General features: G+C 42.1%; 1 protein-coding gene across 1 annotated transcript in view; it reads left to right on the top strand.

Moving 5' to 3' along the window:
- The window catches only part of tyms (thymidylate synthetase), a 28,662-nt gene extending 14,586 nt beyond the window's left edge, over window positions 1-14,076 (top strand). Inside the window, exons 5-7 of the mRNA XM_067975457.1 lie at window positions 1,970-2,145; window positions 9,112-9,183; window positions 13,386-14,076. Of these exons, the coding sequence (XP_067831558.1) occupies window positions 1,970-2,145; window positions 9,112-9,183; window positions 13,386-13,523 (386 nt within the window). The 3' untranslated portion in view covers window positions 13,524-14,076. The remainder of the gene's footprint in view (window positions 1-1,969; window positions 2,146-9,111; window positions 9,184-13,385) is intronic.
- The last annotated feature ends 374 nt before the right edge of the window (window positions 14,077-14,450 follow it).

Below are 14,450 nucleotides of genomic sequence, written 5' to 3'. Positions count from 1 at the left end.
ATACTCACTGGAGTTTAGAAGAATGAGAGGCGATCTTATTGAAACATAAAAGATTCTGAGGGGGCTTTACAGGGTAAATGCTGAGGGGATGTTTCTCCTCCTAGGGGAATCTAGAGATAGGGGACTTGGTCTCAGAATAAGGGGTCGCCCATTTAAGTTGGAGATGAGGAGAAATTTCTTCTGAGGGTTGGAATTCTTTGCCCCAAAGAGCGGTGGAGCCTGAGTCATTGATTATATTCAAGGCTGAGTTAGACAAATTTTTGATCAGCAAGGGAGTCAAAGGATATGGGGAACAGGCGGGCAAGTGGAGTTGAGGCCAGAATCAGATCAGCCATGATCTTATTGAATGGCAGAGCAGGCTTGAAGGGCCAAATGGCCTACTCCTGCTCCTATCTCTTATGTTCTTATAACGAGTAGTTGGCATAATTTGTTTACAAAGGCTGGGAGAATAAACTGTACTCTTAGCATATGATATTACCTGTTTTCATAGGACTCTCAACATGATTTTTCATACACATTACCCCTTTTTTAGGGGGAGGGAAGAATGAAGAGGATTTGATAACGTGTAAATCTTTTAAAAGGTAGAGCTAAAAAATATCCTTTAACTGCTTAGACAAAATGGTAAATTTTACAACCTTCAGTTCAAAACTATTGAGCAAGTGAGCTGGGATGTGTACACATGGCTGTCGGAGGAAAGGCAATCGTAGCATTTAAAAGGAAATTGGCTAAATGCTTGAAGAAAAATATGAAAGTGTACGGGGAAATAGCCCCGATATGAAGCTAGCAGAAGTCTTATGAACAATGGGCTAACTAGCTGTCTATTGTGCTGAGGTTTCTATTATTCTGTGCCTGTTCATCTCTAACGTCGCTATATGCAATCAATATAATGGTAATGATGTGGAGATGCCGGTGATGGACTGGGGTGGACAAATGTACAGAGTCGTACAACACCAGGTTATAGTCCAACAGCTTTATTTTAAATCACAAGCTTTCGGAGCTTAGCTCCTTCGTCAGGTGAGTGAAGAAGGGTTTCCATAAAAACATCGCATATATAGTCAGAGAACAATGTCTGGTGATTACAGATAATCTTTCCAACTGCCCGTTATCACCCCTCAGCAGAGAGATAATTACAGCAATCAAAGGAGTGGATGGTGTTCAGACAGGTTTAGTCCAAGGCGGCCTCCGAGACACACGACAACGCAAAATCGTCGAGCAGAAATTGATAGCCAAGTTCCGCACCCATGAGGACGGCCTCAACCGGGATCTTGGGTTCATGTCACGCTACGTGTAACCCCACCAGCGAAAAAAAAGTTATCTGTTTTTAATACAACGGGACATTCTCTCTCTCTCTGCCTTTCGGGTTTCTCTCTCTCTCTCTCTCTCTCTCTCTCTCTCTCTGTCTTTGTTATCTGACCCCGTGTGTATTCCGTATTCTTGAATGTAAGGTGTCCCAGACTAAACCTGTCTGAACACCATCCACTCCTTTGATTGCTGTAATTATCTCTCTGCTGAGGGGTGATAACGGGCAGTTGGAAAGATTATCTGTAATCACCAGACATTATTCTCTGACTATATATGCGATGTTTTTAAGGAAACCCTTCTTCACTCACCTGACGAAGGAGCTAAGCTCCGAAAGCTTGTGATTTAAAATAAAGCTGTTGGACTATAACCTGGTGTTGTACGACTCAATATAATGGTAAGTTAGTGGACAGATGAAACTTTTATCCTTGGTTCCACCAGCTGATTCAAATTGCAACATGCCACCTAGTCAAGCAGTCTGGCAACATGGCATCAAAGCTAACTGGAGTTTATTAGTGCACTTAACACTGAGGGCCTGATACTACAGGTTGAATGTCAATGAATATACAAACTTTCTACTTTAGTTTCAGTGCAACAAAGTAAATCCTAGCTGTGTGTTACTATAAATAACTGTTGCATGCTTTCCTGATCCTCCTCATTGCCTCTGCAGATCTTCATCAGATGGCTCTACCTCCTTGCCATGCTCTCTGTCAGTTCTACGTGGTCAATGGAGAGCTGTCCTGCCAGCTATATCAGAGATCAGGAGACATGGGCCTCGGTGTCCCATTCAATATTGCCAGCTACGCATTGCTGACTTACATGATCGCACATATCACAGGACTAATGGTATTTTGAGTTTGTTTTGTTTTTATCTGCTGTGGTTGAATCCCAGACACACCTATGAATCCCTTACAACAGCATTCTCTACTGTTGATTGAAGTAATACTTTTTAGTTGAAATTGAAAAACATACTCAAATAGAGAACTTGTATTTATATAGCATGTTATCCATGCCAAAGCACTTCACACCAATGCATTACTTTTGAAGTGTACTCACTAATATGAAGTGGAGATGCCGGTGATGGACTGGGGTTGACAATTGTAAAAAAATTTCCACACCATTCACCTGAGGAAGGAGGAAGCCTCCGAAAGCTTGTGAAATTTAAAATAAATTTGTTGGACTATAACTTGGTGTTGTAAAATTGTTTACACTAATATGAAGGCAAATATAAGACACTAAGATTCTGTAAATGAGATAAATGACCAGTTAATCTGTTTTTTGGGGTGGTGTTGATTGAGGGAGGAATGTTAGCCAAGGTACTGGGAGAACTCCCTGCTCTTTGAATAGTGCACTGGGAACTTTTTATTTTCACTTGGTCCAACTGGGTGTCTGTTTAATATCTCATCTGAAAGGCGGCATCTGTGACAATGCAGCACTCTTAATGATCATATGCTCAAGTCCTAGTTGCTTTTCCCATTCCTTCTGACTCAGATGATAGCGCTACCAACTGAGCGAAATGGATATTTGATTAAAAGCATTGAAGGAATTAAAGCAGTGGAAACTGATTCTTACCATGGTTTCACAATGGAAATGAATTTAAAAATGGGATTGTGCAAAAGAAACAACTGATTTTTTTTAGACTAACAGGTTGGCACCTCACATCTGCTGTGAACAACATTTTAGCTTCTTGCCTATGAAAAGTGAATTTGGAATTCCAGTAATTTGGCAACAGGAATATCGTTTAATGTGAAATTGTTTTAATTGTTCACCCACAGGTTGCAAAACAAACAGTAGTGTCAAAGATCTTTGTCCTGTGCTATATAAGGATAGTTCATGTTGGTGTTAACCTTCAGTTTTTTTTCTCCTATCGCCTGCATTGGCTACAGTGTATTGTGACTCACTGGGCCATAATTTACTGTGGCAGGGCATCTAGCGGCATCTGCCATTAGTTAGACTTGCACTTGCACGTTTAGGTTTTAAAATTTTTTGTGTGGCAATGTGCTGAAAGTACGAACTGATAACAGCGCAGCGAGGGAAATGGCATCTGGGACCTGAATGAACAGGGCAAGCAGTCAGATTGAAGGATTGTGAAATTAACTGCGCAAAAACAGAGAAGGAAATGTAAATTAGAGTGGATGAATTCAATGACAATCAGGTACAGAAAGAGAGGGAAAGAAAGATTGGATTAAGAGAGAGAGAAAAAAGAGACAAAGGAAAAGTGAAAAAAAATTAAAAATTTTAAATTTGACATTTTAAAATCTCCAACAATTAATACCTGAAGGAATGAGACTCCACACTTATAATAGTTAATTTGCATTGCCAGAGAGGTTGATTGGCGATAATTAACACATATCACGTCATTAAAAGGGTACTTAGACTTGAAATGACTTGACTTCACTTTCTTTGGCAAGTTTAGTTCATATCTACCGTGCAAATACAGCAACTTCATGCCATTCAATGCATTTCAATGGTTAGGCAGACAGCAAAATGCTGTTTTTGCTAAGCTGACAGTGGAGCGGCGCAACTCGGACAGCAACTTTTGGATTTGAGTTTAACCGCGCATCTGCCCCTCGCCTGAAGTTGCTGTACCATTTGTGCATAAATAACAGTGAGCGCCATTAGTCCCACCGTTATTTTGATAGCAAAATCTGTGCCACTGTGTTGCAACTTTTTTTTAACACAATGCAGTACCATCCTTGTGTCTTTGTTTTAAATGTTCTGTGACTCTATCTTACCAAAGAAAGTCTAGGCTTTTCTCTACCATCATTTCTGGTGGTAGTGACTTTCTCAAAACTTGCTCATATATTTTCTGCAACTGCTGAGGCAAATGTGAAGTAAATTTGCATTGTTGTTTAGTTGGAGATACAATCACTGTACTGGGGAAAAAGGGAGCTGTTCTGACGGGGCGGGCTCCACTTAAACCGGGCTGGGACCAGCGTCCTGGCGAATCGAATAACTAGGGCTGTAGGTTGCGCTTTAAACCAAAAGGAGGAGTGGGAGGGAAAATTTAGAAATCTAATGAGAAAAGTTAAGACAATTGGGTAAAGATAAGCAGACTGTGGCAGGCAGGGACAGAGAATTTACCAATAATAATAAACAAGTACGGTCAAAGCAGGAAAACATGGTAAAAAGTCAAAATTAAAGGCTCTTTATCTGAATGCACGGAGCATTTGTAACAATATAGATGAATCAATTGCACAAATAGAGATAAATGGGTTTGACCTAATAGCCATTACAGACATGGTTGCAAAATGACCACGGTTGGGAACTAAATATTCCAGGGTACATGACATTTAGAAAAGACAGACAGAATGGAAAAGGAAGGGGTGTAGCCCTAATAATAAAGAATGACATAAGGACAATGGTGATAAAGGATCTTGGCTCAGAAGATCAGGAAGTAGAATCAATATGGGTGGAAATTAGAAATAACAAGGGGCAGAAAACAATGGTGGGAGTAGTTGATAGGCCCCTTAATAGTAGCAATACCGTTGGACAGAGTATTAATCTTGAAATAATGGGAGCTTGTAATAAAGGAAATGCAGTCATCATGGGGGACTTTAATCTGCATATAGACTGGGCAAACCAAATTGACAAACGTAGTTAGGAAGATGAGTTCATGGAATGCATTCGAGATGTTTTTTAAAAATTTGTTCATGAGCTGTGGATGTCGCTGGTGAGGCCAGCATTTATTGCCCATCCCTAATTGCCCTTGAGAAGGTGGTGGTGAGCCGCCTTCATGAACCGCTGCAGTCTGTGTGGTGAAGGTTTTCCCACGGTGCTGTTAGGAAGGGAGTTCCAGGATTTTGACCCAGCGACGATGAAGGAACGGCGATATATTTCCAAGTCGGGATGGTGTGTGACTTGGAGGGGAACGTGCAGGTGGTGTTGTTCCCATGTGCCTGCTGCTCTTGTCCTTCTAGGTGATAGAGGTCACTGGTTTGGGAGGTGCTGTCGAAGAAGCCTTGGCGAGTTGCTGCAGTGAAGGGAGTGAATATTTAGGGTGGTGAATGGGGTGCCAATCAAGCAAGCTGCTTTGTCCTGGATGGTGTCGAGCTTCTTGAGTGTTGTTTGAGCTGCACTCATCCAGGCAAGTGGAGAGTATTCCATCACACTCCTGACTTGTGCCTTGTAGATGGTGGAAAGACTTTGGGAAGTCAGGAGGTGAGTCACTTGCCACAGAATACCCAGCCTCTGATCTGCTCTTGTGGCCCAGTATTTATATGGCTGGTCCAGTTAAGTTTCTAGTCAATGGTGACCCCCAGGATGTTGATGGTGGGGGACTCGGCGATGGTAATACTGTTGAATGTCAAGGGGAGGTGGTTAGACACTCTCTTGTTGGAGATAATCATTGCCTGGCGCGAATGTTACTTGCCACTTATCAGCCCAGGTCTTGCTGCATGCGGTCACGGACTGCTTCATTATCTGAGGGGTTGCAAATGGAACTGAACACTGTGCAATCATCAGCGAACATCCCCATTTCTGACCTTATGATAGAGGGAAGGTCATTGATGAAGCAGCTGAAGATGGGTGGGCCTAGGACACTGCCCTGAGGAACTCCTGGGGCTGAGATGATAGGCTTCCAACAACCACTACCATCTTCCTTTGTGCTAAGTATGACTCCAGCCACTGGAGAGTTTTCCCCCTGATTCCCATTGACTTCAATTTTACTAGGGCTCCTTGGTGCCACCCTCAGTCAAATGCTGCCTTGATGTCAAGGGCATTCACTCTCACCTCATCTCTGGAATTCAGCTCTTTTGTCCATGTTTGGACCAAGGCTGTAATGAGGTCTGGGGCCGAGTAGTCCTGGCGGAACCCAAACTGTGCATCGGTGAGTAAGTGCCACTTGATAGCACTGTCGACGACACCTTCCGTCACTTTGCTGATGATTGAGAGTAGACTGATGGGGCGGTAATTGGCCGGATTGGATTTGTCCTGCTTTTTGTGGACAGGATATACCTGGACAATTTTCCACTTTGTCAGGTAGATGCCAGTGTTGTAGCTGTACTGGAACAGCTTGGCTAGAGGTGCAGCTGGTTCTGGAGTACAAGTCTTCAGCACTACAGCTGGGATGTTGTCGGGGCCCGTAGCCTTTGTTGTATCCAGTGCACTCAGCCGTTGCTTGATATCACGTGGAGTGAATCGAATTGGCTGAAGACTGGGTTCTGTGATGGTGGGGATATTGTGAGGAGGCCGAGATGGATCATCCACTCGACACTTCTGGCTGAAGATGGTTGCAAACGCTTCAGCTTTGTCTTTTGCTCTCACGTGCTGGACACCGCCATCATTGAGGATGGGGATGTTTCCTAGCAATATGTTGTGTAACCAACCAGGGAACAGGCTATTTTAGATATTGTATCATGTAATGAGATAGGGTTAATTAGTAATCTCTCAGTAAAAGAACCTCTGGGGAAGAGTGATCATAATATGATAGAATTTCACATTGAGTTTGAAAATAACGTACTTAAATCAGAAACTAGAGTCTTAAACTTAAATAAAGCCAATTACATAGGTATGAAGGGTGAGTTGTCAAAAGTAGATTGGGAAACTAAATTAAAGGATTTGACAATTGAAAAGCAATGGCAAACATTTAAAGAAATATTTCAATATTCTCAGCGAGTATACATTCCATTGAGGAGTAAAAACTCCACGGGAAAAGTGATCCACCCGTGGCTAACTAAAGAAGTTAAGGAGAGTATTAGATTGAAAGAAGAGGCTTATAATGTTGCCAAGAAGAGTAATAAGCCTGGGGATTGGGAGAGTTTTAGAAACCAACAAAGACCAAAAAATTGATTAAAAGGGAGAAAATAGAATAATAAAGAAAACTAGCAAGAAATATAAAAACGTTGGTCCCCTAGAGGCTGAGACAGGAGAAATTATAATGGGGATTCAAGAAATGGCAGATGCGTTAAACAAATATTTTGTATCTGTCTTCACAGTAGAAGACACAAAAAGCATACCAAAAATAGTGGCGAACCAAGGGGTAAATGAGAGTGAGGAACTTAAAACAATTAATTTAACATCACTAGAGAAAAAGTACTGGACAATCTAATAGGACTAAAAGCTGACAAATCCCCTGGACCCGATGGCCTATATCCTAGGGTTCTAAAAGAGGTGGCTGCAGAGATAGTGGATGCATTGGTTGTGATCTTCCAAAGTTCTCTAGATTCTGGAATGGTCCCAGTGGACTGGAAGTTAGCAAATGTTACCCCGCTATTCAAGAAGGTAGGGAGAGAGAAAACAGGGAACTGCAGGCCAGTTAGCCTGACCTTGGTCGTCTGGAAAATGCTGTAATCCATTATTAAGGAAGTGGTAACAGGGCAGTTAGAAAGTCATAATATGATTAGGCAGAGTCAATATGGTTTTATGAAAGGGAAATTGTGTTTGACAAATTTTATTAGAGTTTTTTGAGGATGTAACTAGCAGGGTAGATAAAGGGGAACCAGTGGATGTAGTATATTTGGATTTTCAAAAGGCATTCGATAAGGTGCCACATAAAAGGTTATTACACAAGATAAGGGCTCTTGGGGTTGGAGGTAATAGCATGGATGGAGGATTGGTTAATGGACAGAAAACAGAGTAAGGATAAACGTGTCATTTTCAGGTTGGCAGGCTGTAACTAGTAGGGTGCTGCAAGGATGGGTGCTTAGGCCTCAGCTATTAACAATCTATATTAATGCCTTAGATGAAAGGAGTGTAATGTATCCAAGTTTGCTGATGATACAAAGCTAGGTGGGAAAGTAAGCTCTGAGGAGGACACAGAGTCTGCCAAGGGATATAAACTGGTTAAGTGAGTGGGCAAGAAGGTGGCAGATGGAGTATAATGTGGGGAAATATGAGGTTATTCACTTTGGTAGGAAAATTAGAAAAATAGAATATTTTTTAAATGGTGGGAAACTATTAAATGTTGGTGTTCAGAGAGGCTTGGGTGTCCTCGTACGAGAAACACAAGAAATTAGTATGCAGGTACAGCAGGCAATTAGGAAAGCAAATGGCATGTTGGCCTTTATTGCAAGGGGGTTGGAGTACAAGAGTAAGGAAGTCTTATTACAATTGTACAGGGCTTTAGTGAGACCTCACCTGGAGTACTGTGTACAGTTTTGGTCTCCTTATCTAAAGAAGAATATACTTGCCTTGGAGGCAGTGCAACAAAAGGTTCACTAGATTAATTCCTGGGATGAGAGGGTTGTCCTATGAAGAGCGGTTGAGTAGAATGGGCCTATAGTCTCTGGAGTTTAGAAGAATGAGAAGTGATCTCATTGAAACATATAAAATTATGAGGGGGCTTGACATGGTAGATGCTGAGAGATTGTTTCCCCTGGATAGAGAGTCGAGAGCTAAGGAGCATAGTCGCAGGATAAGGGGGTGGCCATTCAAGACTGAGATGAGGAGGAATTTCTTCACGCAGAGGGTTGTGAATCTTTGAAATTCTCTACCCCAGATGTGGATGCTGAGTCATTGAGTACATTCAAGGCTGAGATGGATAGATTTTTGGGCTCTAGGGGAATCCAGGAATACGGGAATCGGGCAGGAAAGTAGAGTTGAGGTCGAAGATCAGCCATGATCTGATTGAATAGCGGAGCAGGCTCGAGGGGTTGTATGGCCTATTCCTGCTCCTATTTCTTATTTTCTTAAAAAGGCAGTGGTCAATCTAGCTAGTGTCAGACCACTGGCCTTCCTTCTCTGTAACCAATTTAATGACTTTTCCATAAGGTTTGACAAATGTAACAAAATTCCTTGACTAGATAACTTGCAGTGACAAATGTGGGACAGGTGCCTAAATATTCTCCTAATGAGTATTTGCTCTCCTTTCAGCCTGGTGATTTTGTACACACATTGGGTGATGCTCATATTTACAAGAACCACATTGAGGCATTGAAGATTCAGGTAAATGTTGCACTTTCAATGACCTGAACTAAACTTAACTTCACCACTCGTTGCAAGTTCTTACAAGGACAAAGACGAACCTTGAGGTGACTTAGTCCTTCAACTGTAACTCCGAAGGGTACAGAGAAAGAGAAAGAAAGACTTGCATTTATATAGTGCCTTTCACAATAGGTGCAAAGTGGACTGGATATCTGGAAATGAATGCTCAATTTCACAACCAGTTTAAACCACTGCGAACTAAAAACCAGAACAATTATTCCAACAATTTCATTTTGTTCTGCACATTATCCAATATGAGTTCATTTAAAAATTAGCCATCTACTGCTAGGTTGCAATTGTTTAACCCCTGAATACAAAAACGAAGAAGTGTGAATTCTAATCACCAATTGTTAGACAGGGCTCATAGAGCACTCCTATCTTGGAGTGTCACTGATGATTCTCTTGCTGTGAGCAGCCCTCCCAAATACAAATACCTGGGGCATGATTTTATCGGGGAGGCGGAGGTGGGGGGTGGGGTGGTGGAATTCCTGATGGGAAATCTGGAAGTATAGGTTTCCTGCATGTCCGTACGATTTTGATGGTTTCCTGCCCGACAGGCTAGCCTGATTGACAGGCTGGCCTCAGTTGGGCGGGAGAAGAGGATGTGAGCAGGCAAATCTTAGTGGGGGGGAGTCGCTGCAGGTGGGCTTGTTGGGCCTGGGGAAAGCATTTCTGCTCCTGCGGGCCCACAAGCTGTTTTGGGCCTTCTTACCTTCTCTCATGTGGCATCAAGTAGAAGGCCCGGGAATCCCGGTCCCCAGGGGTTAAAAACAAAAAAAATCTGTTAAAATGGAGGCCCATAGACTCCTTGAAAGCTTTCACTGACCGACCTGCCTCCTAAGAGCGGGTTGGTCGCCCGCCCCTCGTCCCACCTCTGTTAAAGCCGGAAATGGGCGGGTTTTAGATCTTTAAAATTTTTACTGTCCCTCTGCCACCAACCCGCTCGTTTTCCGAGTTAAAATTATGCGCCTGATGTCCAGGGAACCGGTGTCGCTATTGACTTGTGTCTCTCTCCTCATCTCTCGTGTCTCTCTCCTTGGCCCCGATTTTACCAGGGAGGCGGGTTGGCAGCGGGGGGTCGATTTTGGTTCAACTCACATTAAATATTATTTTCACCACTACTGCCACGTCTTGGCCATTCTTGACTGGCTTGTGCAATAAGTCCCTGTCATGAGGTCCTCCGTGAACACCCACACTTGATGCCACCCATTGGGTCACCCTACAGTGGGTGTATGTGTAGTTGCACGACTATTTTGTGCAGGTGCCTGTGGCGCAGCACTGTGTTGTGGAGCTCCACGTGGCGGAGGTGGACGGCGTTCCTGGCGAGGCTGGTGATGTTGCTCGTCCTCGGATGAAGTGATGAACGCAGCCATGGCGTCCTCCCCATTCTGACAGTGTGAGTTTGAGGGGGTCCGCAAAGTAGGTAAATGTGTTTGCACCGCAGGGTTGAGGGTATAAATTAAGAATTTTGAGTGGAAAGACAAAGGTGTTGTAGCCAAAACTTTGTCTGAAGTGACAGAGTGCCCTGCTGCAATAAATGAGGTATTCCCCCCCAACTGTCAAAAAATCCTTTGCATCTCCCACTGGCTGCTGGCTGAAACACATCTGCTCCAACAGGGAGTGTTTCCCACAGCACGGGACCTTATCGACAAGAGATTTTGGCAGGGGTGCAATTTTCATGGATCCTCAATGTGTTTCCCACAGCACGGGAAACATGTTGAGGATCCATGAAAATTGCACCCCTGCCAAAATCTCCTGTCGATAAGGTATGTCCAGTACCTCAACTAGGTAAGTAAGTAAGTATTTAAATTGTCATCCCGCCGGCTTTAATTGCCGGTGGGAGTCCCGCATTCGTGAGCTGCGAGCGCACCCGAACGCATCACTGGGGAACCCAGAAGTTGGAGCCGGGCTCCGGACCTGCTCCGGGATTCCCCGATTTTACGAGCCCCCAACGCATCCGCTTGGCCATCCTAAAATCGACCCCCTTGTCTCTCGTGACTCTCTGTCATCGGATTAGAACCTCCTCATATGGTTTGTTAAATATCCTGAACTGATTCTGCGTGTGTACATGTATCACAACAACAACTGTATCAATTCCCAGGCTCATTGCATAATGTTCCAAGCTTTCCCTTGTGTTGTATGCAAACAGTCTATAAATAGAGGCCATGCATTCATGCCTGCAATAGCATGAGTCTGCATACACACTGATATTTCTGTTTTTAAATTTCCTCCACAGGGCCTCTAGGGAGAGCAATGCCAGATGCTAATATGAATGGGGCGGGGGAGTGGTGCACAGGGGTTATTTTAGCATCACTTTCCCAGGAAACCCAATTGATAAGAATCTTTTTAAAATGGCAGCTTATACTCAATTTGGACAGTTCAGGTGCCGAAATGCACAAGTGTTCCCAGCATGTACAACTCTAATTTAATTCAAATGGATTCCAGTCCACTGAACTCAAACCACTAATTCCTGTCAGTAGTTTAAGTGGAAGATTGACCCGACACTCTAATTCAGAGTTGAATTTCTTATGGAACTGAATTCACAGGAAACTGGGGGAAAACTTCTCCAATGATCTGACTAAACTTGAGTTGGAAGTAATGCATCCTCCATTTTGTGTGAATTAGAAAATATTAGTGTATTCTTGTTAATTTGAACATTTTTTTGGATTTAAAAAAAATTGAATTAACCAATAACTTGAATTAAGCTAATATTTTTTAAAAATCACATCAACAGATTTGAATTAACTAACTTCAAATTAAGACTGCATTTGTGGCACTTCCCAGTATTTAGTTACAAATGGATCTGACTGCATGAGCAATGAGGGGTATTTTGAATGTGATTAATGTCATAAGAACAAAGGGGTTGAATTTCCACGGGGTTCTCTTGATTGTCAGTTTAAGCTGAAGCAGATGATCGTGAGAATCTCCAAGGAAATTTGACCCCATAGTATATAAGGAGAAGGCGATTCAAGCCTGTTCGCTTCATAGATCACATGCACTCTGCCAATGCTGCACAATATCCTGAGGGTGACAGTGACAAGTTAAATTATGTTCTTACTACTTTGGATTCTGGTATTTTTACCACATTCTGTCATTTAGTCATCTTTTTGTGTGAGGGTATGAAAATTAAATCAGTGGCAGCCTTGGTGATAACCAACTACAAATTAAGCTTGACAATGTTTTTTTCCCCTAACCCCCAAGGGAACTGAAGTTCAGCTTAAGGAAATTAATCCATATTTATAAGTTCCATTTTAGAGATGACTCATCCATGGTCTCAAAACCACAATAACTATCATGTTCCAGAATGTGCTTCATTATCCACATCTTTCCTCTAAATCCATCAGATAAGTTGAGCAGATATATTTATTAAACACTTTTACTTTTGTCTCCCCATCCCTGAGAAGTATTGACTTCTTAACTGTGTTTCAGTTCCATAGTTCCAAAATGCCCCTCTCAAAGGGATATTATTCACGTGTGTGTGTGTTAATAGGGAATGTCAAGAGGATATTCAGCCATGGGGGGGGTGTCTCCACGCCAACAGGGAGCTAGTTAATAGATAATCAAGAGCTTGAATCCTACCCACTATATCTATCCATCCATTCATTCTCCTTTACATCTCCCCCCCCCCCCCCCCCCCCACTTCCCACTTAATAGAGGTTCTCCGGCCAATTGTAGCTCCCCTTCTGTTGCCCCAGTCGAAATCTGCTAACTCAGTTAATTGAACTTTGGACCTCTCTGGTCTATATGTTAATAATGTGTAGCTAAGCCAACAATTTGCATTTATTTAGTCTTTAATGTAGAAAATCTCCCAAGGCACTTACTGGGTGTCTATTCCATATGCCCAGAGCTTCATGGGGAGAGTAGGATGAGGTTTCTTTTAATATTGATTGGTGTATACATCATACTATAACTTTTCATGCAGAATTCACAGGGCCTTGTATGAAAGCATGTGTGGGAATCGTTTTATTCTATTTTCTATTACTTGCCCTATTTTTAAAAAAATGCTATCCTTTTGTACAGCTGTGTTTTTAGTTTTTCCTCCATTTACACAAAGCTGAGATTGTCACATGCACAAATATGCAGTGTTCAGAATTTTGAAGTGTGTTTTAAAGCACAGAATAGTTTTTGTAAAACCTGAACACATCTGTTCTACTTTGACACAGCTCCAGCGTGACCCCAAACCTTTTCCAAAATTAAAGATCTTGCGCACTGTGGAGAATATTGACGACTTCAAAGCAGAAGACTTCAGGTTAGAAGGCTATGATCCTCACCCAACTATCAAGATGGAGATGGCTGTGTAACACTGCCTGTCTGATAATGAAAGGTCGAGTCTGAAGAAAGAAAAGCATGAAACTCCATAGCAATTCTAAAAACCCACCAGTAAAGAGGGGACTGGTCCCATTAATTTTGTGTGGGGAGATGCATCCTTCTTGGAATGACCTTCAAAACATCTGGGTAACATGCATTAAGAAAATGATGTCTGACTAAACTAAGTTTATATAGGTTTCCCCCCCTGCAACATTTAACTTTTTTTTAACATAAAAGAGCATCCACATTTTTTTACACAAGTCTTCACTATATTGAAATATATGGTTTGTTTGTGTAGGTTGCCATTTTGAAAACTGTCACTAAAAGCATGTTTTTTTTTCTCTGGAACATGGTAGCATTGTTAAGCATAAATCCCTAGCAACCTATTATTAGGGCCACCGATTTTGTTGTTTTCATAGCAAAGTGTATGGAATTACAGAATATGATCCCTAATACAGCAGTGAAGATTACGGAATCCTGTGAAATTTGACTCACTAAGGCACTAAAACGGTGTTCTATCTATAATTACAAGGTTCTTTACAACAATCCTGGTTTGAATGTGTCGATTTTTTTTTTTTTTTCCTTGTTTTTTTCTCCCAATTCAGGCATCAGTGTGTGTCATTCTATTGTAATATTATTACAATTCCAAAAACATTTATTTCAAAATAATTTGTGCTGATGACGAATGCTCTGTGTTAGTCTTTGTCACTGAAGAGCAAAGGACGTGATGCTTTGTTTTCATAAGAACATAAGAAATAGGAGCAGGAATAGGCCAATCGGCTCTTCGAGCCTGCTCCGCCATTCAATAAGATCATGGCTGATCTGATCCTAACGTCAAATCTAAATTCATGTCCAATTTCCTGCCCGCTCCCCATAACCCCTAATTCCCTTTACTTCTAGGAAACTGTCTATTTCTGTTT

The sequence above is a fragment of the Heptranchias perlo genome, chromosome 3 (genome assembly GCF_035084215.1).
Source record: "Heptranchias perlo isolate sHepPer1 chromosome 3, sHepPer1.hap1, whole genome shotgun sequence".
NCBI lineage: Eukaryota > Metazoa > Chordata > Chondrichthyes > Hexanchiformes > Hexanchidae > Heptranchias > Heptranchias perlo.
Note: the sequence above shows the minus strand (reverse complement) of the source record. Positions and strands in the feature narration are given on the sequence as shown.